The sequence below is a fragment of the Schistocerca serialis genome, chromosome 10, assembly GCF_023864345.2.
Source record: "Schistocerca serialis cubense isolate TAMUIC-IGC-003099 chromosome 10, iqSchSeri2.2, whole genome shotgun sequence".
Taxonomy (NCBI): Eukaryota; Metazoa; Arthropoda; class Insecta; order Orthoptera; family Acrididae; genus Schistocerca; species Schistocerca serialis.
Window position 1 is genome coordinate 233,890,833 of NC_064647.1, and position 27,868 is coordinate 233,918,700.

General features: G+C 41.3%; 1 protein-coding gene across 2 annotated transcripts in view; it reads left to right on the top strand.

Annotated features, from left to right (window-relative positions):
- LOC126425177 (uncharacterized) overlaps positions 1–27,868 on the top strand; it is a 112,939-nt gene that overhangs the window by 36,151 nt on the left and 48,920 nt on the right. For both annotated transcript variants that reach the window (XM_050088130.1, XM_050088131.1), the window contains exons 4-5: positions 5,604–5,787; positions 19,555–19,646. In XM_050088130.1, coding sequence (XP_049944087.1) covers positions 5,604–5,787; positions 19,555–19,646 — 276 coding nt within the window. The remainder of the gene's footprint in view (positions 1–5,603; positions 5,788–19,554; positions 19,647–27,868) is intronic.

A 27,868-nucleotide genomic window follows, 5' to 3' on the forward strand; every position in this document is an offset into this window, starting at 1 on the left:
AATAAATTGGAACTGTAGCAACTCCTGCTGCTGTTAGGAACTGGATAACCACACGCCCCTTCAATTCCATTGCTGAGCTCCCCTCACACTGCTCCCGCTCAGCCACAATAACTGCAACCAGTTACAGAATTCACATTATCCAAAATGTGGAAGTGGACACTCGATGGTGCGAGACAACACAGGAGTGTGTCCTGCGTTATGCACCTTAACGGAAACAGAGACACTACGAGTGATGTTTCATCATTGACGCCAATTTAATTACTTGTCGTAGTGGGCAGTACTACAATAGTTACGTCTATGTGATTCCATAAATTCAATATAATAGAAGGAAACATTCCACGTGGGAAAAATTATATATAAAAACAAAGATGAGGTGACTTACCGAACAAAAGCGCTGGCAGGTCGATAGACACACAAACAAACACAAACATACACACAAAATTCAAGCTTTCGCAACAAACTGTTGCCTCATCAGGAAAGAGGGAAGGAGAGGGAAAGACGAAAGGAAGTGGGTTTTAAGGGAGAGGGTAAGGAGTCATTCCAATCCCGGGAGCGGAAAGACTTACCTTAGGGGGAAAAAAGGGCGGGTATACACTCGCGCACACACACACACACACACACACACACACACACACATATCCATCCACACATATACAGACACATGTCTGTATGTGTGGATGGATATGTGCGTGTGTGCGAGTCTATACCTGTCCTTTTTCCCCCTAAGGTAAGTCTTTCCGCTCCCGGGATTGGAATGACTCCTTACCCTCTCCCTTAAAACCCACTTCCTTTCGTCTTCCCCTCTCCTTCCCTCTTTCCTGATGAGGCAACAGTTTGTTGCGAAAGCTTGAATTTTGTGTGTATGTTTGTGTTTGTTTGTGTGTCTATCGACCTGCCAGCGCTTTTGTTCGGTAAGGCACCTCATCTTTGTTTTTATATATAATTTTTCCCACGTGGAATGTTTCCTTCTATTATATTGATATCATTAATTTGAATCCAACAATTACGTTTGTTATTGTCACTGTTGCATTTCGAAATCTTTTCTGTCGTCTTATTTTCCTCTTTCTGTTTTTGCCAGTAGTTTCACTTTGTATTCACCTTCTCCTTTTTACCGTAATCTGCTATACTATTTTATCCCGCCTATATAGATACTCAATAATATGTAACCCACTTCCAAAGGCTTGTGTCTGTATGTGTGGATGGATATGTGCGTGCGTGCGAGTGTATACCTGTCCTTTTTTCCCCCTAAGGTAAGTCTTTCCGCTCCCGGGATTGGAATGACTCCTTACCCTCTCCCTTAAAACCCACTTCCTTTCGTCTTCCCCTCTCCTTCCCTCTTTCCTGATGAGGCAACAGTTTGTTGCGAAAGCTTGAATTGTGTGTGTATGTTTGTGTTTGTTTGTGTGTCTATCGACCTGCCAGCGCTTTTGTTCGATGATTCCATAAATTCTTTGACAGTCAGTTACTTTCCTCTCGAAATTGAGGGTATATAGTGTCAAAGGCTTCAGTTTTCATAGAGAATGAGGCCCCTATCACGTGGTGGAAGGTAAACTATCTGTGAATTCTAATCTGTGCACAATGTCTCGTTGAAGAAATTTTGTGAGATTGCTGTAAAACTGGCTTGATGGGAAATCCCCTAATAATGTACACTACTCAGCTTGTGGTTAATGTGATTTGTTACACATTCATTACCTCTGTTAACCCTATGATGAACAGCTTCAGCTCTTACAGAAGACATTTTGGACTTTTTCACAGGCAGGCACTTCTTGTGAGTGAAAGTGGCAATTACAGGGCACGTTGATGTATGAAGTCTAACAAATGAATATTCCAGAGTTGGTATCAAATTACACAGTTAATGAACACAGTAAGTTTCACAGTTGATGATAATGCACAGGTGTCACTGAGGAATTAAAACTGTAATATAAAAAGGCAGTAGCCTTCCAATATTAAACAGTTAACAGATATGCGTGAACTGAACTTTGATTGAAAAGGATCACAGAAATATGACATACAAAATTACTCCTACTTTGATTCATAGATGTTGTGCATATGTATGCTGACGATTGATTTGTTACATACTTACTGTTATTGTGGTAGCTTACACGAGTCTTTTGGATGGACATTGTTCGTGTGCTTTTGGAGCTTTACTGAAGAGTTTGGGTTAGGGTTGGCCTTATAAAGACTAGTGTGTCAACATTATAGTACTTTAGAAACTATGTAAAGATTTGACAAACTGTGAGGTTAGATTTTTGCAACTGGTCTGAGTTATATATATCCACAATAATTTGATTCACGTAATAAACTGCGAGTTAAGGTAGCACAAAATATGATAGAATTATTTATTGTGTCTACGCTGTGAATTCTGTAATTACAAGTATGGCAGCCATATTTAACCTTGTAATCATTTGTGATAATTTATGCAAATTCTTAATTGATGATTTAATTAATTAGTGAAGGGTGTCATTTGGTCCAGGAAAGTTAGATCAACTAAAGTATAAAGGCAAAAGTTCGAATCTGACATGTACAATGGCTAAATCTGCAATAGGAAAGCTAAGTGTTTCCAAACCAGTAACAATTATCTTTTAAGTTCATTAGTTTGATGAAAATTAGAACATGTTACTGTATGAAGTCTGGAGTCTTAATTTTCTAATAAGTAGTGTCAGTTTTTCTAAGATTCCTGTTAGCTCATTCCACATCTTCTCTTACATGTCACTTTGATAGGTTCAATTTCTCATTAGTTTTAATCAACAAAGTTTCTAATAAAACTGAATATACTATTGCAATTGGTGGATCAAACATTATTATAGGAATAATGCATTTGTATGAAACATAGTGTGAATAATGTTGGGACTGAAATAAAAAGAAACAACTGACTTCAGTGAAATTTTTTTATTTTGCAGTATAGTTCACTAATTCACTTGGACCAATGAGGTTCCAATGCTTTTATCCCACCTCGAAAATTAGATCCCTCCAGCCCTCAAAAACATCCATCAGCTTTGATTGTTAGTTCTTTGCTAAATAGAATCTCTGTCCACCGAGGAAAATTTTGAGTTTGGGGAAGAAATGTAAGTCAGATTGAGCCAAATCCGGCAAATAACATGGGTGTGGCAATAATTCTTGTCATACTTCGTACATTTTTGCCACGGCAGCGACACTTCTGTGTAGGTGCACATCTTCTACGTGAAATAGGACTTTCTTCCTTGCCGAACCTGGCCTGTTTTCTTGTATCTTTTACCGTAGCCAGTCCAACAGGTTAGCGTGTATTATCCCATAATTGTTTGACCTGCAGGAAGGCAATTTATCAGCAGAATCCCTTTTGCATCCCAGAAAACTGATGCCGCGACCTTTCCAGCTGAGCTTTTGCTTTCTTTGGTGATGAATACACGTGTCCATAGCTTTTACTGTTGTTTTATCTCTGGAGCATAGTAGTGGATATAAGTTTCATCTGTGGTCACAAACCAACTTGTCAGTTGCTTTGAAGATGAGCAAAACACTGTTTGGCCATGTCCATTGAGGTGCACTTCCAATCTTGCATTAAGAGCCGTGGCACCCATCTAGCAGTTTCCATCTTCATAAATCATTACACAGGAACAACAACAGGGAAATGTCCATACCAGAGATCTCTACCTTGAGCACTTATGCATCATGTGTTTACTCATAAAGGATGACCTATTGTTAAATGGGAACCTCATTGCACAAGCTCTGACATCTGGTGGCGATTCTGTGAACTTTTCAAACTGCTCTCATACTGCATACTTGTGATGTGAATAGCCATGTTTATATGACAATTAAGAAAGAAAAAATAATAATAAATGTTTATGATGATCATCTGCAATCCCAAAATCTCTTTGAGCAAAATAATAATTATTAACAGGAGTGCAATTAGCCAGTGAGGTGGTTCCAGCTTGCTCTTTTATAATGGGTGGCGTGCGCCTGGATCCAGTGAGCCACTCATTACAGCTGGTCTTTGTTGCACAGAGCTGTTGTTTATCGTGTGGTAGCTGTTGTGCTGTTGTCATGTTGTTGTAGAGCTACACAGTTGCAAAGTATGGTATTTCGCTTAGAGGATCTAGATGTGATTGGTGTTCTCATTACAAAGAAACACAAAATGCAGAAGAAAGTTCTAACTCTTTTCTCTTCATGAACTTCACATTAGAAGGAAGTTCTGACCCTTCTCCCTTCACGAACTTGGCATTCAGAGAAAGAAATTATAAACAAACATTCGATTTATCTAGCCTTCACCCATTGTGAGGAACCACAAGCTCACATATGCCATTCTCATACATTCATCTTTCGGCGTAGTGTCAGATGACCGCTGTTACTGTATCGTTATGCGTCAGAGGTGACACTTACAGCCGTACTTATAGGTCTTATTTTAGTCACAATTTATTTTGATGTTAGGTTAAGCTATCTTCAGGCTTCTGAATATGGTAAATGTATCATTTGTCATGACTGTGCGCACATTATCATACTATCTGTAGGTGCTTTTAAAACAGATCATATATATGTTACATTAAACTAACACAATTCCAGTTTGCATGTGTAAAAAAAGTGGTAAAAGTGATAAAAAACTTAACAATAGACAGGAGCCACAAATGGTATCTATATTATATCTTATTTGTAATTATTCGTCTAGTATCAGACGGCCCACAACATTGCAATAAAACCATTCAGGGTGAAACTTCCTGGCAGAGTAAAACTGTTTGTTGGATCGAGATTAAAACTCTGGACCTGTATCGAGGGCAAGTGCTCTATCGACTGAGCTATGTGAGTGTGACTCACGACAGTTTCTCACAGCTTTACTTCTGCCAGTATCTCATCTCCTACCTTAACAAACTTCATAGAAGTTCTCCTGCAAAACTTGCGGGACATGGTTTAGCCTCAGCCTGAGGAATGTTTCCAAAATGAGATTTTGACTGTGCAATGGACTGTGCACTGATACAAAACTTCCTGGCAGATTAAAACTATGCACCGGACCGAGATTCGAGCTCGGGACTGAATTCGAGTCTCGGTTGCACACACAATTTTAATCTGCCGAGAAGTTTCATATAAGCACACACTCTGGTGCAGAGTGAAAATTTCATTCTGGAACCACTCAAAGTGATCAGATGCACTTGAGATTATTCAGTAAGGTGTAAAACTGTGTTGGGCTAGTCATTGTTTAACTGTATGTTAAAACAATTTAACTACCTTGGCTGCATATTACACTTCTGTCTTGTAATACATTCCGGTACCACCCCAATTTAAGTGATGTGTTCTGTTCCACAGTGTCTGAACAGTTCTGTGTCACTGTCACAGGATGAGGACTACAGCTCCCCCCCCCCCCCCCCCCCCCCCCCTTCTAAGGTTGATGCAGCCCAATATGATTCTCCACCTTACTGAATATTACCATGTACTTTGGATCACTTTATGTGGCTTCACTGCTCTTACTTATTAATACCTCTGTTGTTACTATGCTTTAGAAAAGGAGGGGAAGTGAGTTACAGTAGCACGAGACTGTGAGTGAACTTCGACAGTGGAGGGAAATATGCACAACGGATGCGGCGTATTTGTACGAGGTGTGCTAACCCGGGCTGTGCCCGCGCCCGTGCCCGTGCCTGCAGGTGCTCGCGCCTGGGTCTGGTGGCCCTGGCTTACCTGTGGCGGCGCGACCAGGAGGAGTTGCTGCAGGAGATGATCGACTGCGCCGTGGAGGCCGTGGTGATCAAGGTGGCTGCACTGGGACTGCACCCCTCCGTGCACCTCGGTCTCACGCTCACCGACCTCCAGCCCAACTTCCTCAGAATGGTGAGCCACCGTTACTTGCACGAGAGTACATATCCCGATCCTGGATGTTCCCGGTAAATGCTTAATTTGAATTCCTCACCAGGTGCTTTGCGGGTCAAATTGTCTATTCTGCACAAATTTTTGGCAGTGGGACTCACTGCTGTGTTGTAGTGACTGCTGACGTAATATTTGGAGCAGTGCCACTTTTCCCCATGACGAGTCTTTGAAACTGTCAGTGGCAGCAAGTTTGAAACCATGTTGACAGCTCTATTTGAGCTTGTGCTTACCTCAACTTACTTTGTTTGATTGCAACTACTGTGAACAGATGAACCGTATGGTTCTGGGAAGACCACTTTTATCTACGAACCAAATTTATATACAGGAGAATTTGAAGATATTATTTTGGTACAGGCCAACTTGCAACCAGCGTGTTTCTACTACTACATTGGCTGTATTGGCGAGGCATTTGTCTTATGACCACGTGGACAAGAAACTGTAAAAGGGTTTCTTTGTCATAAGAATTTTTCATCCCGGCAGAAGAATGGATGGAGAACAGTGAAATATAACGGTATATCGTCCCTCTCTCTTCCTTGTTATTAAAATGTTTTGATTTTAATGTAAGATGTGGTCAGGATTGTTGGAAAAAACTTAGAGGATATTTAATACACTGTTGGTGTTTTGTATATTCTACACCCTCATTCAGCTTACATACAAGCCGCCGATAGTCGAAATTGCTATGCTGACACAAATATTACTAAAAATGGGTACAGTTTTGCCTGTAATGGTTTAATTGCATTATCTAAACTCGCGGCTAGCTCAAAGGTAATCAGAAGCAGTATGAAACTGTTGTGTCTAGACAAGACAGCCTAGACACAATGAGAGGAAGCCGAAAGGCACGCGCTAAGCTAAAGCAGGATGGCGTGAGGTCTGAAACAGGATACGTAATGAATGCTATAAAGAAAAGTACGTAGCTTCTGGAATACTTAACTTTAATCCATCCTTTTGGTACATCTGGAGATTGTGGCGATACAAGTGAGACTCCATAGATACATGCAATGTTACTAATGGCGCCTTGCTAGGTCGTAGCCATTGACTTAGCTGAAGGCTATCCTAACTATTGGCTCGGCTAATGAGCAATGCTTCATCCATGTAGTCGCTAGCAAAGTTGTCCGTACAACTGGGGCGAGTGCTAGTCAGTCTCTCGAGACCTGCCTTGTGGTGGCGCTCGGTCTGCGATCCCTGACAGTGGCGACACGCGGGACCGACATGTACTAATGGACCGCGGCCGATTTAAAGCTACCACCTAGCAAGTGTGGTGTCGGGCGGTGACACCACAGAACCTATTACTGTTGTTGCCCGTTAAATTAACTGTTGCAAAAAGAGAGGCGATATAACCACCTATGTAGTCTAAGGATTTGTACTCGTGATAAATGATTTTACATTGATATCATACTGGCTTCATTTTAAGTCAATAATTTCCTTGACAAAAAGAATTTTAATTGCAAACTCAAAAATATCCTGAAGCAGACCTAAGTCTTGTTGCCTACTGCAGTTAAATCTATCCATGCAATTCTGTAAAAATTCCAATACAATTAACTTTTAAAATATTAATGCTTCGAAGTTATCATCAATATTCAAAGTATTTATTATGTTAACTTGAGAACGAAGCCCAATATTTAATATTTTAATTAAATTTCACATAATAGCCACCTGTGCGACATTATGACAAAAGAAAGCCAGATGGGGACTCTTCTACACAACTCATTTGAAATAATTACTTTTCATTTAAATATTTCCACAGGTAGGAGAGGTTTTAAATAAGAACAGGAGACATTAACTTTTTAAAATATATTGCAACAGAAAATACGTACATCGAATACTTAGTGCATCAGAACAGCTACGCGACTTAATTCTTCAGCACCAGAGACAAAAGTAATCTTCGATCTTCGAACCGAGTCTTTTTTAACCTTAATGAGATAAGATGTCTGTGGTTACGAAGAATGTTTTTATGTTGTACAGTTACTGTTTGATACTAAAATACATATTTTATTAACATTTTTGCACAAAAAATATCGTACTAACGAGTTGTAGGTTTTATAGTTATTTGTCATATTAGATATAGTTTCTACCGACAGAAATATATTCAGTTTTGTACTTTCTTTACACTTCACATTTACGCGTCTGGTATAGGTTTAGTTTAACACTTATAGGTCTTTCCAGGAGATGTCACAATGGTGATGGCATGGAATCTTGTAGTCCATAGCATTATTTGTGCTCTTTTACAATTAAATAAATAAATACATAAATAAATTGAAAGTACGTGCTAAACCAGTACTTGAAGTGAGAACATAGCCTTTCATGAGCAGTGCTCTTAACCAAACGAGCCATCCAGGTGCGACATATCATTCACCTTGACAGGCCGTGGTCAAACTATGTCCCCACAATAGCCTTTCTGCGAGGAGTGTTGGTCCTGCAAGGTATTCAGGAGAGCTTCTGTGAAGTACGGAAGGTAGGAGAGACGTGCTGGTGGAGGTAAAGCGGTGACGGTGGGTCGAGAGTTGTACCTGGGTAGCTCAGTCGGTAAGAGCACTGTCTCCATAAAGTGAATTTCTGTGTTCGAATCTTGCTCTGGCACACGATTTTAATCTGCCAAGAAGATTATAAAACAGTAGATTCCATCTTGGGAGGCACAGGCTACTGTGTGTGGAGTACCGAGCTCACATTAGAGTGCGAGATGTAAAGCAGGTGAGGGCACAGTGGCAGGCTGAGCCTGCAGAGTGCTGCCCCGCTCCCAAAATGAGCCGGACTGTCACTCCTCAGCAGTCACCTGAAAGACGCACCGATCCCCACTGCTAAAAGTTTGTGCAGAAGCAATGATTTAACTTTGCAGTGTGCCTTAGAAGAATTTAAATTGTGACTCTTCGAGCTTTCCCGACAGGTATGTTCTAAATGGTCTTCGGGGGTTTGCTGCCGGATGACGTGCAAATTCCACAATATTTGCTCAGAGCAACTGTCAGACTTCTTCAGGTGGTTGAGCCTGGTTCGGTTAAAGATGATCTTGGCCTGATTACTAGATGTCGCTTTCCTAACAGTTGATGTGGGTTTGTTCTGAGTCTGCCGGGAAGCAGATCACTCCCACATCAGATCCGGTCAGTGTGTTGTTGGCTGGTGACGGTATCTGCACATCTATGCCCCATATATAGAACACACGTGCAAAGAATGTGCAGGCACAGAAATTGTGCGTGCACAATGATTTGCAGAGAGATGACGCCGTACTCAAAACGGCCTCTGCCAAAAATCGCAGAGGGCCCCTCCTGCGCATGCAGTGTATGCTTTGTTTACTAACAGTGCGACCGGATGTTACTCACTAAGAAACTGTACTAGACTGATGTTATGATGTGTCTGTTGTTGAAAAATCTTGATTTTATCATCATGATTTAATAGCAGCCAATGCAGGGTTCCATGCTCTGCTCAGTTGAAATCCCACATCCCTATTGATGAGATTATCAGCTGTATGGATGTGTGTTGCTTTCTTAATGATGCAATTGTAGAAAGGTGATGCCAAGGATAAAACTTCCGTCTTTTCATAAATCGTGTGATGCCCTGTTACCGTATTTACTCGAATCTAAGCCGCACTTTTTTTCCAGTTTTTGTAATCCAAAATGTGGTGTCACCGCCAGACACCACACCTGCTTGGTTGTAGCCTTTAAATCGGCCGCGGTCCAATAGTATACATCGGACCCGCGTGTCGCCACTATCAGTGATTGCAGACCGAGCGCCGCCACACGGCAGGTCTAGCGAGACTTCCTAGCATTCGCCCCAGTTGTACAACCGACTTCGCTAGCGATGGTTCACTGACAAAATACGTTCTCATTTGCCGAGACGATAGTTAGCATAGCCTTCAGCTACGTCATTTGCTACGACCTAGCAAGGCGCCATTACCAGTTACTATTGATGCTGTAAAACATGTACCGTCAAGAGCGATGTTCACCAATTATGGATTAAAGTTAAGTATTCCAGCAGCTACGTACGTTTTTTGTTAGTCTCATTTCCTTGACCTGTTCCAGACCTCACGCCAGCCTGCGTGAGCTAAAACATGTGCGTTTCAGCTTCCTATCATAGTGGGTTGGCTGTCTTGCCAATCCACAACACAAAGAACCGCCTGCGGCTTAGAATCAAGTGCAAATTAAGCGGAAGTTCTGAAAAATGTTGGTAGGTGTCGCCACAACTAACTTCTGCCATCGAATATATGTAACACTACACAGACATGCTTTGCAGGCACAAAGATAAATACTGGCGCCAAACCCTCTGTGTCAGTAAATAAATTAAAAAAAAAAGGAGGAAGACGAGCTTTTTCTCTGCCTCGAGTTTCGACCACTGCATTTTCATACATTATCCAATGAAGTAAATACAAATTCCGTATTGTCCATCTTCGAATGTAACAGCATTTCAATGTACTATGAAAATCCGACTGGCAAGCCTGGGGTGTTTGTCAATATGGCCAACTCTACTTTCTGAGTTACTTCCTACCTGTGAGAAGAGATGGTTCCTTATAGGAACTTTTATGAATTGTCGATCACATGCAGTATTCTCTTCACCATAAGAATAATACAAATATAAACATTTTGCCATGTATTCTTTCGTGTTTGCTGCTAACTCATTAAAACCCTGTCTGCCTAATAAACTACGAAACTAGAGTGAGACAACAGCAAACGCGGAAGAATATACATATCATGTCATGTTTATATTTGTATTATTCTTATGCCTAATAGTGATACAGTCAGAAATGAAGCACAGTAATTGACTAGATTTTGAAATCTAAGATGACTCTAATTTCAGTGCAGAATGTAATGTACTAAAGAGGCGTCTGCAAAGATTTTCAAACGGAGGAAAATTTTCGTTAAACTCTTGTTCAGAACATCTTCTATCATACTCTGTCTATTATTTGGTTCTTATCGATCATTATCAAAGAAAACAGCAGTGTAAGTAACAACAAATAACAGCCTGTTGCCATTGTTTCGCTAATGAAATGATTCCTCTCTCTCTTTTTCTTTTAATTGTAAGCGGCGGTAGCGTGCACAAAAGCAAGCCATGCCGCGAGCGCGCGACAGGTCATAAACACTCATTATCAGGGTGCGACAAACAATGCATGACACAGTACAGTAATGCATTTTCAGCTTAGAGTGACGTAAACACCCATAACAAAGAGAACGGCACTTACCAGATCAAAGAAAAATAAGCAATCAATTCAAACCAAACGAAGTACGCGAAAAAGGAAGGGTACATGTATAAATATGGACGGAGCACCTGACGCATAGCAATGGCTACCTGGTAAACCTTAACTGTTAAGCTTACGACTCGAACCAAACTACTGTAACTGTATCGTCATTCATTCGACATAAATTGTCTCTCATATTACGATGGACCAACATTTGGAGGTGCGGCCTAAAAATTTTCTCTCCCCTTGAATTTTGAGTATCAAATTTCAGGTGCGGCTTAGATTCAGGAAAATTTTTTTCCTTCATTACGAGTCTCATTTTTCAGGTGCGGCTTAGATTCGAGTAAATACGGTATTCAGACAGTGTTTTGCAATTGCCAACTTGTCTGGTCGGCATAGGCGCATGTGACGCTGATGTTCATCAAGGCGTTCTTGTACTGTGCGACACGTGTGGCCTATATATGCTGCCCCACATTGATAAGAAATCTTATATACGCCACTTTACCTCAGGCAGGCCAAGATCATCTTTAACCGAACCACGTTCAACCACCTGAAGATGTCAGACTGTTGCTCCTAGGAAATATTGTGGAATTAGCCTATCATCTGACGGCAAACACGTGAAGAGTACTTACAGAATTTAAGTTAGTAGATGTCTCTTTCTATCCTACCTCACCATATCCTCTCCCTTCCCCAATTGCAGATATGCTGCAGCATAACTGAAGCTGCACTGGTTGCATGTATCTACCATGTTAATAGGCATGTTATAGTTTTGGTGTGTGTGTGTGTGTGTGTGTGTGTGTGTGTGTGTGAGAGAGAGAGAGAGAGAGAGAGAGAGAGAGAGAGAGAGGTGACACTTACCCATCTGTGAAAGAGTAAAATATTCTCCAATGACAGTTGTCTTCAGTGCCAGGAAAAGGTGGCTACACACGTAACAGCCTGGTTGACAAGCAGGCACAATAAAGCGTTTTTCACAAGCAATGCCAAATCCGTCACTGCCATGCAGCTCGAGAATGCTCGTATTGAGCATCAGTTTGTACCTGAAACATGTTGAGCTCAGACAACAGTGTCTTCAGAAGACTTGTCTGAGGTAGCGAATGATTTTGCATATAGCTGGAATTTTCCACACTTTGCTCACTGCATTGAAAGAAAATGTGCAGAGTGAGTTCCTTCAGCTGCAAGTGCGTCATTTTATTTTAATTACGAACTTACTCATGGTATGGTTTTACATGCAACAGCAGATACAAATTATAGATATATTGGTTTCTATTTTGGCAGAGTACTGGATAGAGATGTTCTTCAGAATAGGGCATATGAAAGAAGGTGCTACTACCGATTATGCAAAGGGCACATTATTGAGCATAGTTTTGGGATTTTGACAGCATTCTTCAGGATTCTTCACATCAGTATAAATTTGGAAATAGGCCATATTGATAAATTAGTAAAAGCAGCTATTGCTTTACATAATTATTTAACCCTTTCACTGCAATGGGTATGTATACTCATCCTGCTATGCCGTTCCCCAAGTGTTGTGAAAGCATATATGCGCATTGCTTGGATTTTCCTACACTGCTACGGACATACACTATGTGATCAAAAGTCTCTGGACACCCCCAAAAACATACGTTTTTCATATTAGGTGCATTGGGCTGCCACCTACTGCCAGGTACTCCATATCAGTGACCTTAATAGTCATTAGACATTGTGAGAGAGCAGAATGGGGCGTTCTGTGGAACTCACGGACTTCGAACATGGTCAGGTGATTGCGTGTCACTTGTGTCATATGTCCATATGCGAGATTTCCACACTCCTAAACATCCCTGGGTCCACTATTTCCAATGTGATAGTTAAATGGAAATGTGAAGGGACACGAACAGCACAAAAGCTACAGATCAAACTCGTCTGTTGACTGACAGAGACTGCCGACATTTGAAAAGGATCGTAATGTGTAGTAGGCAGACATCTATCCAGACCATCACACAGGAATTCCAAACTGCATCAGGATCCACTGCAAGTACTGTGACAGTTAAGCAGGTGGTGAGAAAACTTGGATTTCGTAGTCGAGCGGCTGCTCATAAGCCACACATCATGCCGGTAAATGGCAAACGACGACTCACTTGGTGTAAGGAGCATAAACATTGGATGACTGAACAGTGTAAAAATGTTGTGTGGAGTGACAAATCACAGTACACAATGTGGCGGTCGAATGGCAGGGTGTGCGAATGGTGAATGCCTGGTGAACGTTATCTACCAGCGTGTGTAGTGCCAACAGTAAAATTTGGAGGTGGTGGTGGTATGTTGTAGTCGTGTTTTTCATGGAGGGGGCTTGCACTCTTTGTTGTTTTGCATGGCACTATCACAGCACAGGCCTACATTGATGTTTTAAGCACCTTTTGCTTCCCACTGTCGAAGAGCAATTCGGAGATGGCGATTGCTTCTTTCAACACAATCGAACACCTGTTCATGATGCACGGCCTGTGGCAGAGTGTTTACATGACAGTAACATCCCTGTAATGGACTGGCATGCACAGAGTCCTGACCTGAATCAAATAGAACACCTTTGGGATGTTTTGGAATGCCAGTTTTGTGCCAGGCCTCACCGACCAACATTGATACCTCTCCTCTGTACAGCACTCCTTGAAGAATGGGCTGCCATTCCCCAAGAAACCTTCCAGCACCTGATTGAATGTATGCCTGTGATAGTGGAAGCTGTCATCAAGGCTAAGGGTGGGCCAACACCACACTGAATTCCAGCATTGCCTGTGTAGGGCACCACGAACTTGTAAGTTGTTTTCAGCCATGTGTCCAGATACTTTTGATCACATAGTGTATAAATGCGCCCTGAGCCACTGACCTCTCATTACTGCTGACAACTTACTTCTATGTCTCAGTGAATAAAAAAGTTTCAAGTATATATCATACAACATATGTGCCTCATTGTGTGCTATCATTTGCAGGAAACCTGGTCTCGATATCTTGAATCGTTTATAAGATGTCACAATTATTATGTGTGTAATTTGCAATGCGCAAGGAGGTGAATAGGTGCATTGCACTCTACCGTGCTTCAGATATAAAATGCAGTCATTCTAGAACAAAATGAGATATCCTTCTGCTACCAGTTTCAAATAAAATTTAGATACATTTTCAATATTTCATTCACTGCAATGTATAAGCTAAAATCAACCATATGCAAACTTTATGCAGTGTATTTTTATCTCTGCAAACTCTTTAAAATTTCATGCAATGTTTCACTTAATTTTTTGCAGTCCACTAGGTATGAGAGATAAAAAAAAAGAAATTCAGTCCTCCATCAAGCAAAGATATCAGACTCTAAGATGTTTAAAAATCAATTTTTTTCACCAGATAGTTTTCGAAAAACTGGATGATAAATATTTCATATCGACCAGAACATCATTTCTCAGCACAGGCAGTATTTTATTTAATTTGATGCAGTGCAGTATTTATGACGAATAATGAAAAGAAATTGAGTTCTTTACCAAGTGAAGAAATCAGACTGTAATATGTGCAAAAATCAGTTTTTTTCACATAATAGTTTTTGAAAAATCAGGTGATAAATATTTTATATCTTGCAGTGCAAGCACCAGCATGTGGCGAGCAGTACAGCCATAACCAAAGCAGCCTCAGCACAGAATGTGAAGAGGTTGTCTGTAGCAGCCAGACCTGTGCCACAGTCTGTCTTGTTAGTTGCGTGGTTGGTGCAGTGGATTGCTAAGTGAAGAAGGGGCCTGGGTTCAATTCCTGGCCGGGGTGGAGATTCTCTCCACTTGCGGGCTGGGTGTTGTGTTGTCTTTACATTGGTATTGTGTTGGCTGAAAGGGTACGGCACTAAAAAAAAAAAGGGGGGGGGGGTCCATGTTCCTTGTGTGCTGGCTCATTGTCAGATACTACAAATGTGTTACCTTTAGAACGCTCTATCTCTGAAAAAATCTGCTGGATGTTAAACGTGTTAGTGAGGAGTTCATGATCTACTTTATAATGGAGAACAAGTTCTGTGGCCACAAAACTTGTGTGTTAACAAAATGAAATCAGAATAAGTAAAATAAAACTATATATGTGGAACTTTTGGATGAACAAATAAAGGTGAATATCTTTAACAGAGCTATTGTAACTAACTACCAGTATTCATGAAAGCCTACATCAGTCACTACTCTTTCTTCTAAATTAGTTGAGAAACTTCTGATTGTCTCCTGCTCATTCAGAAAGCTAAACAAGTGAAAATGACACAGCACTAGATTGTGTATCTTATATGAAGCCGCCCTTAATTTAAAACTGCTTTTTATTATTTATTTTTTTATATAATTTGATCTCAGTGAATTTATATATTTTTTAACTACATCTTCCTCTGCTACATAATAAATTGCTATGTATGTAACAAGATGAGGGTCATACATGGTCTCTCTTTTTGCTTTATCACAATATGCCAGTGATTTAATATTCCACTAGATAGATTGACTTTCAGAAGCATGAATAAAATCTTTCAGCAACTCGCAGTTGATATGTTTCAGATCGCTAGACATAATTGCTACAAAAACTCATAGTGACTTGCACTGTACAAGCCTCCTCACTATTAGTACTCATCCTTGAGCATATCGACATTAGCACTCTTCATGAGTTTGCACAAGTGAAACACGATCGAGCACGAAGCAGCTTGTTCCGTCATAATGCTTGCACAACATTGTGCTATCCACATTCGAGCGTGCTTGTGCAACATGATTCGTCCTGCGTGCAGTTACTTGTGTAGCCCCCTTAAAGCCAAGCCATTTAATTATTTCAGTTAGCATTTCAGTAATTAACTAGTTTCCACTAGGACTACTGAGGAAATAAAATATTTTTCTCTTTTAAATTAAAAAAAAAAATGTGATTCATTTTAATGTAGTACATCTCATTTATTGGATAACCACACTCAGAGCAGTAAAGAATTCACCAAAGCAGAGAAGAAATTTCCACCTTTGTCAGTAGATGCCCTCGTATTTATGTGGAGATCAGCCCTTTGGTAATTTGTGTATCATTGAGTATAATGTTTCTGATGTTTTAGCCGATATCTATAATTTCATTTTTGCGACATGTGCTGTAGGTGGCATCGGCCCAAATAAATACAGCTCATTCTGTGTTTTCTGTGACATACATGATTAACAGAAAAAACCTGTCTATTTTTTGTTACAAACAAAAATTTTCTTAAAGGGTAATTTTATGCAATGCCAAATTAATCTAGTGCTATATGATACACATCAATGGTGAGAGAATAACATGAGCAACAACCGCTACATCAGCTGTGGCCAAGTAATGTTGCTGCATGGCTGTATACATTGCAGATAGACAGAATGGCATGGGCCGGCACACTAGGTGAGACAGTGATTGATGGATAGAAAGATGTGGCCAACAAATGTTTCTGTTTGTTGTTGCTGACTGCTTACGAGTAAGTCACATAACTGCAGTACTAGTATGCTCTGATACAGTTATAATGCTAGACACACTTCTCACACCACCACCACCTCCTCCTCCTCCTCCTCCTCCTCCTCCTCCTCCTCTTGTGTGCCGTGCTTTCTGTCTGCTGTCACCATGCAGCAGCGCTACTCGGTTGCAGTTGGACTACTGGCTGTTGTTCACGCCCTGCTATCTTTTTTAAATTGTCTTACTGAATCAAATATTGCACTAGTCTAATAAAGGAGCACTGTATTGAATGCCTATATTCACTGAAGTGCCAAAGAAACTGGTAACCTGCCTAATATCGTGTAGGCCCCCCGTGTACACGCAGAAGTGCCACTGCACGACGTGGCACGGACTTGACTAGTGTCTGAAGTAGTGCTGAGGGAACTGATACCACGAATCCTGCAGGACTGTCCATAAATCCGTAAGAGTACAAGGAGGTGGAGATCTCCTCTGAATAGCATGTTGCAAAGCATCCCGGATATGTTCAACATTGACAAACTGCCTATTGGCTTTTGTCTCGGGTTCTTCGGCCGATGTTCATCTAACGATTTTTCTGACGTTTTGCCAGCAAGAGTGGCTGGCATTGTCAAAGCTTCACCCTCCATTGCCGATGGTGAACTGGAGCCGAGCTCGCGGCCGCAGACTATATGTACCTGGCACACCAACGTCTGAGGGCTTCCCCGCGGTTATTTCTAGTGCGGTTCACCTCTTGCTACCTGCGACGGTCGTTCACTTCAGTACGGGAAGCCAGGATCCGTTTACCTTGAGGCTTTCCTCTTTCTTGTTGAAACTGTTCATGTGTTTTTGTATTTCTACAGCTTCTCTGAACAAGCGCGTGTGATAGTGCTTCTCTACAGCCAGAACTTCCGTGTCGGCGAATTTTATTATGTGGTCAGTCTCATTCAGTGCGTGCTTTGCCACGGCCAATTTCTCCACCTGCCTCGACCTGCAGTGTCGCTTATGCTCTTTGATCCTGTTGTTAATTGATCGTCCTGTCATTCCGACATAAACTTTTCCGCATGTGCATGGTATACGGTATATTCCTGACATTGCAAGTGGGTCTCTTTTCTCCTTCGCCGATCTAAGACACTCTTTGATCTTCCTTGTCAGTTTGAAAATCGTCTTTACGCCATGTTTGCAAATTTGCCAACATGGAAGTTCTGGCTGTAGAGAAGCACTATCACACGCGCTTGTTCAAAGAAGCTGTAGAAATACAAAAACACATGAACAGTTTCAACAAGAAAGAGGAAAGCCTTAGGGTAAACGGATCCTGGCTTCCCGTACTGCAACGAACGACCGTCGCAGGTAGCAAGAGGAGAACGGCACCAGAAATGACCGCGGAGAAGCCCTCGGATGTTGGTGTGCCAGGTACATATAGTCTGTGGCCGCGAGCTCGGCTTCAGTTCACCACCAACAATGGAGGGTGAAGCTCTGACAATGCCAGCCACTCGTGCTGGTGAAACGTCAGAGAAATCATTAGATGAACGTCGGCCGAAGAACCCGAGACAGAAGCCAATAGGCAGTTTGTCAACAAGTGGCAACGAAAGCCTTAACAATTTTGTATGCTCAACATTGTTGATGTCTGGAGAGTGGAAGTGTTTAAACTCAGAAGAGTTTTCCTGAAGACACTCTGTAGCAATTCTGGATGTGTGGAGTGTCACATTGTCCTGCTGGAATTGCCCAAGTCTGTTGTAATGCACAATGAACATAAATGGATGCATGTGACCAGACAGGATGCTTATGTATGTGTCACCTTTAAGAGCCCTTTCAAGACCTATCAGGCGTCCCATATCACTCCAACTGCACACGCCCCACACCATTACAGAGCCTCCACCAGCTTGAACAGTCCCCTGCTGACATGCAGGGTCCATGGATTCACGAGGTTGTCTCCATACCCGTACACGTCCATCCGCTCGATACAATTTGAAACAACACTCGTCTGACCGGGCAACAAGTTTCGTGAACAGTCCAATGTCAATGTCGACAGGCCCAGACAAAGAATAAAGCTTTGTGTCATGCAATCATCATGGGTAATCGAGTGGGCCTTTGGCTCCGAAAGCCCATATTGATGATGTTTCGTTGAATGGCTTGCATGGTGACAATTGTTAATGGCCCAGCATTGAAGTCTGCAAAAGGGTTGCACTTCTGTCAGTTTGAATGATTCTCTTCAGTCATTGTCGGTCCCGGTCTTGCAGAATCATTTTCCGGCCACAGCGATGTCAGAGATTTGATGTTTTATCGGATTCTGGTATTGACAGTACACTCGTGAAGAGGTCATGTGGGAAAGTCCCCACTTCGTCGCTACCTCGGAGATGCTGTGTCCCATCGCTCGTGCCCCGACTACGACACCACATTCAAACTCACTTAAGTCTTCAAATTTGCCATTTTAGCAGCAGTAACCAAACTAACAACTGCACCAGACATTTTTTGTCTTAGATAGGCATTCTTGACCGCAGTGCCGTATTCTGCCTCTTTATATATCTCTGTGTTTGAATATACGTGCCTACACCAGTTTTTTGGTGCTTCAGTGTAAAATTCCATTTTAAAAATCACATTACTTGTAACAAGAAACAAACTGACATTTTCCATCAGGGCTGGGTGACTTGTGAACTGTGTCATTCTGTCGACACTGTGGGAAAAAATAAAGAAATAATTTGCAGATACCTGCCAGACTGACGAAGGTAATGCCCCAGAACGCTCTTAGCAGAAACACTCAGTATTTCTTATGGCCCTCACACAGCTTCTCCTTTTTAAAATAACTGAAGCAATGTAACATCCGATCCATCAGATGTGTGTCCATATTTGCCAGGTAAGCCCTGTAAAGTGCTGACAACAGGCGATACTAGCTAACTTCACCATATATTGTGTTACTCTTGGCAGTTACTTTCAGCTCACAAAAATAATTTCATTTTTTAGAAAAAGTAGATGTATCTCATTTAACTATGTTCATTTTTATCTCACTATTTGCTGCTCAACAGGAACTGTTGTTCACAATTGTATTGAGTGGATTTTGGATAATTTTTGCATGTAACATTGTGTGGTTTAGTCTGTTTAGTGCGAAAGCAATTAATGCATGTAAATTGTAATTACTTGGGAGAAACAAACCTGGTGATCCTTTGCAGAAGGAGAAGTACGGGCTGAATGTTTGTGGTGAAGGTGGAGAGTATGAGAGCTTTACATTGGACTGTCCCCTGTTCACCAAGACCATTGTCATGTGAGTACTGCAACAAACTAACAGTTTTTTCTGTGACTAGCAATGTTCATAAGGTTTTTGAAGATGGATTACAGAAAGTATGTTTGTAACTATTGAAATAGAAATAGAGGTTTTTTGCTCGTGATTTTGTGGAAATTGTATTGGAAGATTAGCAACACTGCAATCAGTTTGAAATGGCTGATGAACTTTCGGTGGTTAATCTCGGTTGATGGCTGTGTTGATATGAAGATAGACATCTCAATCTATGATAGCTCATTAAATGGTGATTCATTGTACCTCTTGCACCCATTACCTTTTTGAGAGTATCGCACTGAGGATATCTAATTACTAATGTAATGCTTGTAATACAAAATATGTGTCAGGTTTGTGAAGGCAATGTTTTTGTTGATCCTCTCCCCTTATTGCTTGTAACAGTTAATTCTCCATTTGCGTGTAACTGATGCACCCCTGCCCCATCCTCATTTTGAACTCACTGATATTAGGTCACTGTTGTGTGTAAAGCGAGAGAGAACAGAAACTGCCAAAAAATGAATAATGAAACAGGCCTTCTTTGATAAGGTGCAGCGCAGTACACAACAATAAAGAATTTAACTAAAAGAAGTTGTGGCTCTTCTGAGACTAAGTATCCGTACATATTATAAAAATAGATGTATCTAAAAACAAAGGTGATGTGACTTACCGAACGAAAGCGCTGGCAGGTCGATAGACACACAAACAAACACACAAAATTCTAGCTTTCGCAACCAACGGTTGGACTGATTTCAATCTTGGTACACACATCATATATTGTATGGTAAGAATCGCTGTGGAGGTAGGAACGACCTACCTATCAAAGAAGTGGGGGTGAGAAGGCAGTGTAGCCCACAATGCGCGAATATTGAGACTTTATGCATCTAGTATTTGAGGCTGAGCGCACTTAGTGACTTGCATCAAACTTTACACGTAATTTCAAACCTTTACAATACTTTTTGTTCCTGAGGACCCCCACAGGATGATGAAAGGAAAAAAGTTTATCACTCATTACATTTTTGCTGTTCATGCAGTAAAATTGTTACGTCAGGCACGACATTTTAATGTATTGCTTCTTTAGTACTAACTTTATTTGTGACACATTTTGCAGTCAGTTGTTACATATACCACTGAATGTGCTCGGAAAATTATTTCATTGTACAAGACATAGATCAGGAGATACTTTATTTCAGTTTCTATAGTAATATGTCACATCACCAACGGCATTGTAGACATATAATAAGATGAACCACGATCTCTGTTGAACACTTCACATATCAGAAATGTATGGTAAGCAATAACTTCTCGCCTGTTAAAATCTCCAGTCCTGATACAGTCTACACCTTACCACCACGAACTAGAGCCACAGTAACCCAACTGTTATCATGTGCACTAACATCAGCATTAGTAAGTGTAAAATTCAGTACACATCTGCAAAACACTGAAGGACCACGAAGAATAACTGGCGCACCTACTCCGCTCTTTGTAGTAATTGATATATTATCGATAGTTTCATACACTGTAAGGCACATACACTTTCTCTTCCTAAAATAACATGGCACAACTAGACTGTGTCAATGACGCTGCACATGCGGAAGCACGATGACTGACGCCGTCTTACCAGAAACGTCACTTATACAGCTGCCAGTTATCAGGCCGCAACTTCCGGCCGCCATCAGTGTGCCGAGTCCCTTGTCTACTTCTAGGTTTCTTTTTTGCTGTCATATAATATTTATTATTATTTTTTTATTTTCTTGAGGAAAGGACAGGTACTTTATTTCAGTTTCCATAGTAATGTGTCACACCACCAACACAGCATAACATAGTTCAGGAGGTATGATGCCGTAAACCGGAGCTGTGTGAAAACATTTTAAACATATGCAGTGTCACCTTGCTCATTTGTTATAAAATGATTCAGCTACCTACACGCTTTTATATAACACACAGTTAACAAGTCTGCAAAGTTTGCAGCAGTATGCGATTGGTCACTAGGTGGTGTCTGGCAAGCTAGGATTAGGTAAATCGGATCCTAACAAAAGTTTATTCAAATGGGAAGTTAGCTTGCACCAACCTCTTCCTCTCTGATTTCCAAGTAAAAACTTAATAGTTCCCACACGCTGACCAGCAGTTCTATCTCATAATTTTATAGTTTTCCCCAGTGAATTTTTCTTTCACTATAGGATTCAATCAGCAAGTTTCAGAATATATTGAAAAATTAAAATAGAAAATTGCAGTGATAGCTGCAGTGTCTTTCTGGTGCACTGCAGTAGGAACTTAATCAGTATTGGGATACACAAACATTACTGAAACAATATTAAGGTGGCAATTATTTCAATTTTTCTCACTCGTGCATTGTTAAAGCACTTTCTTCTTCTTCTCATTTCTTTTCCAGTAATGTTGTGGTCCCTACAATTCGCCGGCCTGTGCTCAGGCCTTAATTGCCTGTATGCACATGTGCGAAATCTGAATTTATAGATGGAAGTGCAAAAGGACATCTTCTACCAGTTTTTTTGGGAAGCTATTTGTTCAGCACATTTGGACATAAAAGGTGAAGTGTGCTGGAATATAACCCTGTAGGAAAATAACATGGCTCTATTGTAATTTGTCGGAAAATAAACAGTGCAGCATATCTAGATAGTTGACAATTTAGCGGCATATCTAGATAGTTGACAATTTAGTGGTGTTGCTGCAAAGATACTGAGATGCTAAGAGTGCAGTTTTCCATTATTTTTATCTGTTCCCTGCTTTTGTGGAATAAATAACAGTGAAGTTCAGCAGTTCTGTTTGATCAAATATGATGGTTGTGCTGATTTACAGATATCTTGAAATGAAAAATTTTCTTGTCTGCATGCCAGGTTTCATTTATCTTATATATGTAGCATTTCAAACTAGAGGTATTGAATTGCCTACAGGTACAATGAAACAGAGAGTTGTAATATTTAAGCTTTCAGACCAAGTTCATCTTCAGAAGTAGTCATTCACAAAAGAACCCCCCCCCCCTCTCTCTCCCCCCTCCTCTCCCTCCCCCCCTCCTCTCCCTCCCCCCTCCTCTCCCTCCCCCTCCCCTCCCCTCCCTCCCTCCCTCCCTCCCTCCCTCCCTCCCCTCTCTCTCTCTCTCTCTCTCTCTCTCTCTCTCTCTCTCTCTCTCTCTCTCTCTGTCTCTCTCTCTCTTGTTTGTGTGTGTGTGTGTGTGTGTGTGTGTGTGTGTGTGTGTGTGTGAACTTTGTCCAAAAGATTATTATTACAGCATTCTTTTTCATTAAGTCTGTTTGCGACTCATTGCCTCCTCTTTGTGGGGAGCAGCGTATTCTTTGTGTTGTTATTTCATCTCACATTGTCCATTTTTTTTATTTGAAAACTTGACACAGTTATGATGATTAATCTCTGTGACGTAGCTGAGTTTCATATTTTGTGACACAACTGATATATGTAGTTTGTATTAGTCTCTTTTGTTAGTTGAGTTTGAAATACTGAAGTGAAAACAGTAGTGGATGGTAGTTTCTAATGTGTGGCTTTTTAATAACCAAGCTTTTACTTCATTGGTACTTCATTTACTTTTGATTTACAATTATAAAGCTATCCGTTTTTATTAAACTTACGAAAGCATATACTTAACCTGTTTGACATAGGCCCTCAGATTTAGTGGTAAAATGTCCCAGTGGATAGCCTGTCAAAAACTGAACACAGATCAGGCATGAAAACAGGAAGGAACTGTACTGTACTGTGAAAAAAGAAGCAAAATCAGAACAGTGAACGATCCAAGCTCAAGCTGTTCAATATCGAGTGTGTCTCAGTAACGCCAACGTTGTGGTTATGTTGTCATGGTGTTGGACTGTGATGCAGGAGAGTTATGTTCAAATCTCCCTTGTATCCTTTTTTTTTCACAGAGTTATGAACTGTCCATCCTGTCATTGACACATGTGTTCTCCGTCTATAGTCTTGGAAATTATCAGACTGTACATTGCTTATAGAATGTGAGTCATGCTGTAAAAATATATTACTGTCACAGGTAAATGTGAAGAGTAGTGAGAACAGGTGAGATGACACATAGGCCTCTCACAGAAATGAAAATAACAAATAAACAGTTGTGAACTATGTTACAGCAAAGGAATTCAAGGGTCATAACTTCGAAAACGAAATGCATAAGTCATAACATGTGCCACTTTTGTAGAATGAATAGGGTGTATGTAGATCTGGAGGTTCCATTCTTACACCCCGCTGTTGCAGAACGATGTCACACCACTATACAGACACAAATTTGAGCACAGTGAACACACATCTCAATGGCCGGATGCACAGTTCATAATTTGGGGGAGGGGGGGGGGGGGGGGTGAAAAAAAATGAAATGGTGCACAAGCAAGATCTGAACATGGATCTCCCACTTTTCAATCCAATTTCGTGACCATGACACTGTGGCTCTACAAACTTGCTCAATGTACAGCTTGAGATTGGAATGTTCACTGTTTCGATTTTGCTTCTTTTTTTCACAGTTCAGACGGTTCAGTACCCCTTCTTCCTGTTTTCTACTACATCCACAAGTCACCGGATAGTGGTGCACACATCAGCGAACAGGTGAGAAACAATTATGACTCAAAGTGGGAAGACTGCCTAAGATCGGGACTCAAACCCACCCTTGAGTTGAGCAACAGGGATGGGCTATCCGCTGGGCCATCTGGGTGGCGGGGTGGGGGTGGGGAGGGGGGGTGGAGGGGGGGGGGTTCAATAGGAAGTTTTTCCTTGATAGTTATGTTTACACTGAACTACAAATTGAATTTGACAAGGTATTTGATGCACTGGAATTTTGCTAGCATGGACTCGGCCTCAATGATAATGGATAATTAGTAATATGAAATTGAATTTCATAACACTAGTTCTTGATTTTCCCATTGGAAATCTTCTTGCATTTCTCTAGAGCAGTTTTTACTCTACCTGAAGGATAAATGAAATTTTCTGAAGAATGAAAAGCAAAAAGTTTTGATTATGTTTGTCATGAAACTAAGTTATTTGTTATTTTTAAAAGATTGTTACTGTAATCATAATTTTGCAGGACTCTAATAATGATTATATAAGTTATCAATAACTACTTTCTTCTCAGTTACTAGCATTAATGTGTGACAGTATGCAGTGAAAGTTACGGATAACTCACATAGTCCACCAACTACACATATACTTTGTGCTTTGAATCGTACATCAATAGTGATAAAAGTGGAACATTTACATAATGAATACAAATGAAAAGTTCTTCTCCAAATTGTTAATAGTTCCTGTAATAGATCAGAAATTGCTTCAGTACTCACTTTGTAACAAATAAATGAACTAATTGATAGTATGACACAGTAGTAATGACAGGAAGGCTACCATAGTGCTGTACACATTATTATTATTAGAGTGATCATAAACAAAGCATTCTGATTTCTGCCAGCTCAGTACTAATGAGTCCAGCAGTCAAGTGATTTACAAACAGTAAGTATAGTGCACACATTTTAACTTGCTTGATTTTTAAATTGGGGTACAGGTGAAGCGCATGCCGCTTGGGTAGAGGAGAAGTGAAGAGAACCAAGTTTTGTAATGAGTGTCTACCCTTGCCATGGATAGCTAGCTTTCTTATCTGATGAGGAGTTGTAGGTAGCACTTGTGATGCACAGGGAATCACTTCATCATTTGTTCCCCCTCTCCCCCTCACCCACCCTCACCCACCCTCTCCCCCTCTCCCCCTCTCCCCCTCTCCCCCTCTCCCCCTCTCCCCCTCTCCCCCTCTCCCCCTCTCCCCCTCTCCCCCTCTCCCCCTCTCCCCCTCTCCCCCTCTCACCCTCTCACCCTCTCACCCTCTCACCCTCTCACCCTCTCACCCTCTCACCCTCTCACCCTCTCACCCTCTCACCCTCTCACCCTCACGCCCCCACCCCCACTCCCCCTGCCCCTCCCACTCCTCCTCCCCCTGCCCCTCCCCCTCCACCTCCCCCTCGCCCCCCTCACACACACGCACACACAGACGTGAACACACACACACACACGCGTGCACACGCACGCACGCACACACACACACACACACACGACACAAACACAACAAACACACACACACACACACACACGGAAAAGAAATGTGACATTCAAAATTTACAGACGTGAAAGTAGATTTTTGATTGTGATAGTAATAAAAACAAAAATGAGGAATTCAGTGGATCTGGAGCATGATGTGCACTGACATAGAAAAACTGAAATATAAAAAATGTTGTCAGAAATGAGCAGTATCAATTTTCTTTATTGACTCATTAGTTTGTGGTGTAATGAAATGGTCACAAAAACTAAACATCATTCATCTTTCATTTTAAAAATGAAAGTGTTTAAAGAAAATTATTTTTCATTTTAGTGTTTAGTTTCGTGCTAACATTGGTGATAGTGTGGGAGCAAGATGGGGGGAGGTAAGGGGGGAGGAGGCGGGGAAATTGTTGGTTAAAGGGGGGTGGGGGGGACCAAATCGCTTGGTCATCGGTCTGAGGAGGAGGGTTAATAGCTAATATCTATTTGCACATGGGGTTAATCGCCTAAGAAAAGTTGGGAATCACTGCTACAGAACAACACATTAGAGCTATCAGAACTGCCAAAGAGATTCACATGCGGTAGTGCTGGAATGTACACTTTTTGTCATTAAAATTGCAACACTAGGAAATGTAGCACATAAGAAAATTTGACTTATTGTGCATGTGTAGAATAGTAGGAAGAATACATGGTTTAATTTGTAGCTGATCTGGTCATATACAGGGAATGAAGTTTAGCACAGAAAGCAGCTACCTCTAACAACCACAGTGGTTCCAACACAACTGGCTGTAGCATCGAACTAAAAAAGAATAAGCTCGCATGACAGATAGAGATGTATCATTCCACAGTGTGTCGACTCCACATCAGTGTCACGAATCGTAGTGGTCGGTGATCGGTGGCGTGCCAGTCCCTCGCCAGTGCTGGGGCAGATGTTTTCGAATGGTGCCATCAGGGGAACTGTCGAATAGCTCCCGTGCCGATGTAGATTGGATCGGCACGGGAAATGTGCATTCTCGAATTATCTTGTCGATAGATTACCCTGTGAGGGCCTTGAAGGTAGGCCGAGGATGCTAACATGATAGAAGTGTAGTGCCTGCTATCTGAGTTACTGGCTGTGTGAACCGGAGGTGATCATATTGAGTACCTGACTGCACCCCGTACTACCCCACCAGGTGCAGGGCCTGTACTGAGGTGAATGAAATCTTGCCATCATCTGTTGTCCTTGGTGCCTTCACATGCCGAAACATCTGTCGTGATTTTGCTCTGTGGACGACTGGGACTCGTCTGAAAAGGTTAAGTAAGCCATTCAAGTGTCCAGAGTTATTGTCCAGTGTAGCACTATCAGTCTGCCTCCATCTGCTGTGGTGTCAGGGGAAGCCACAGCTGTGGTGATCGTGCTCCCAGTCCCAGGCTTCAATGCGAGATGCTTATAATAGTTTGCACAATGAAACTTTGTCTCAAAACTTAGCAGAAAATCCAGAGAGATGTAAAATATGCTAGTGGCAGGACACAATCGATGCCTTCTCTGCGCGATAGCAATAAAAATACTATTGATGGCAGTGCTGTTAAAGCAGAGCTACCGAACACAGCCTTCCGAAAGTCTGTTGCCAAAGAAGCTGAAGTCAGTATTCCAGAATTTGAATCGAGAACGATTGCCATCATGAGTGACTTAAAAGTGGATATCCTCCGAATACCGAAGGCAACTGAAATCACTTAATAAAAGAAAGTCTTCCAGTCCAAATTTGATGCCAATTAGGTTCCTTTCAGAGTATGCTGTTGCAATAGCTCTCTGTTTAACAATCATATACAACTATCGCTTGATAAAAGATCTGTACCCAAAGACTGGAAGGTTGCACCAATATTCAAGAAAGGCAATAGGAATAATCCACTAAATTGATGTTGTTGTCCAGCAGGAGCAGGATGTGTTGAATGCTATCAACAAGGCACTTCAAAGTGATTCTGTATTTCTAGATTTCCAAAAGGCTTTTGACATTCTGTACATCACATGCGGCCTGTAATCAAATTGTGTGCTTATGGAATATCGTCTCATTTATGCGACTGGATTTGTCATTTCCTTTCAGAGGTCACAGTTCATAGTAATTGACAGAAAGTCATCAAGTAAAACAGAAGTGATTTCTGGCGTTCCCCAGGGTAGTGTGCAAGCCACCTGCTGT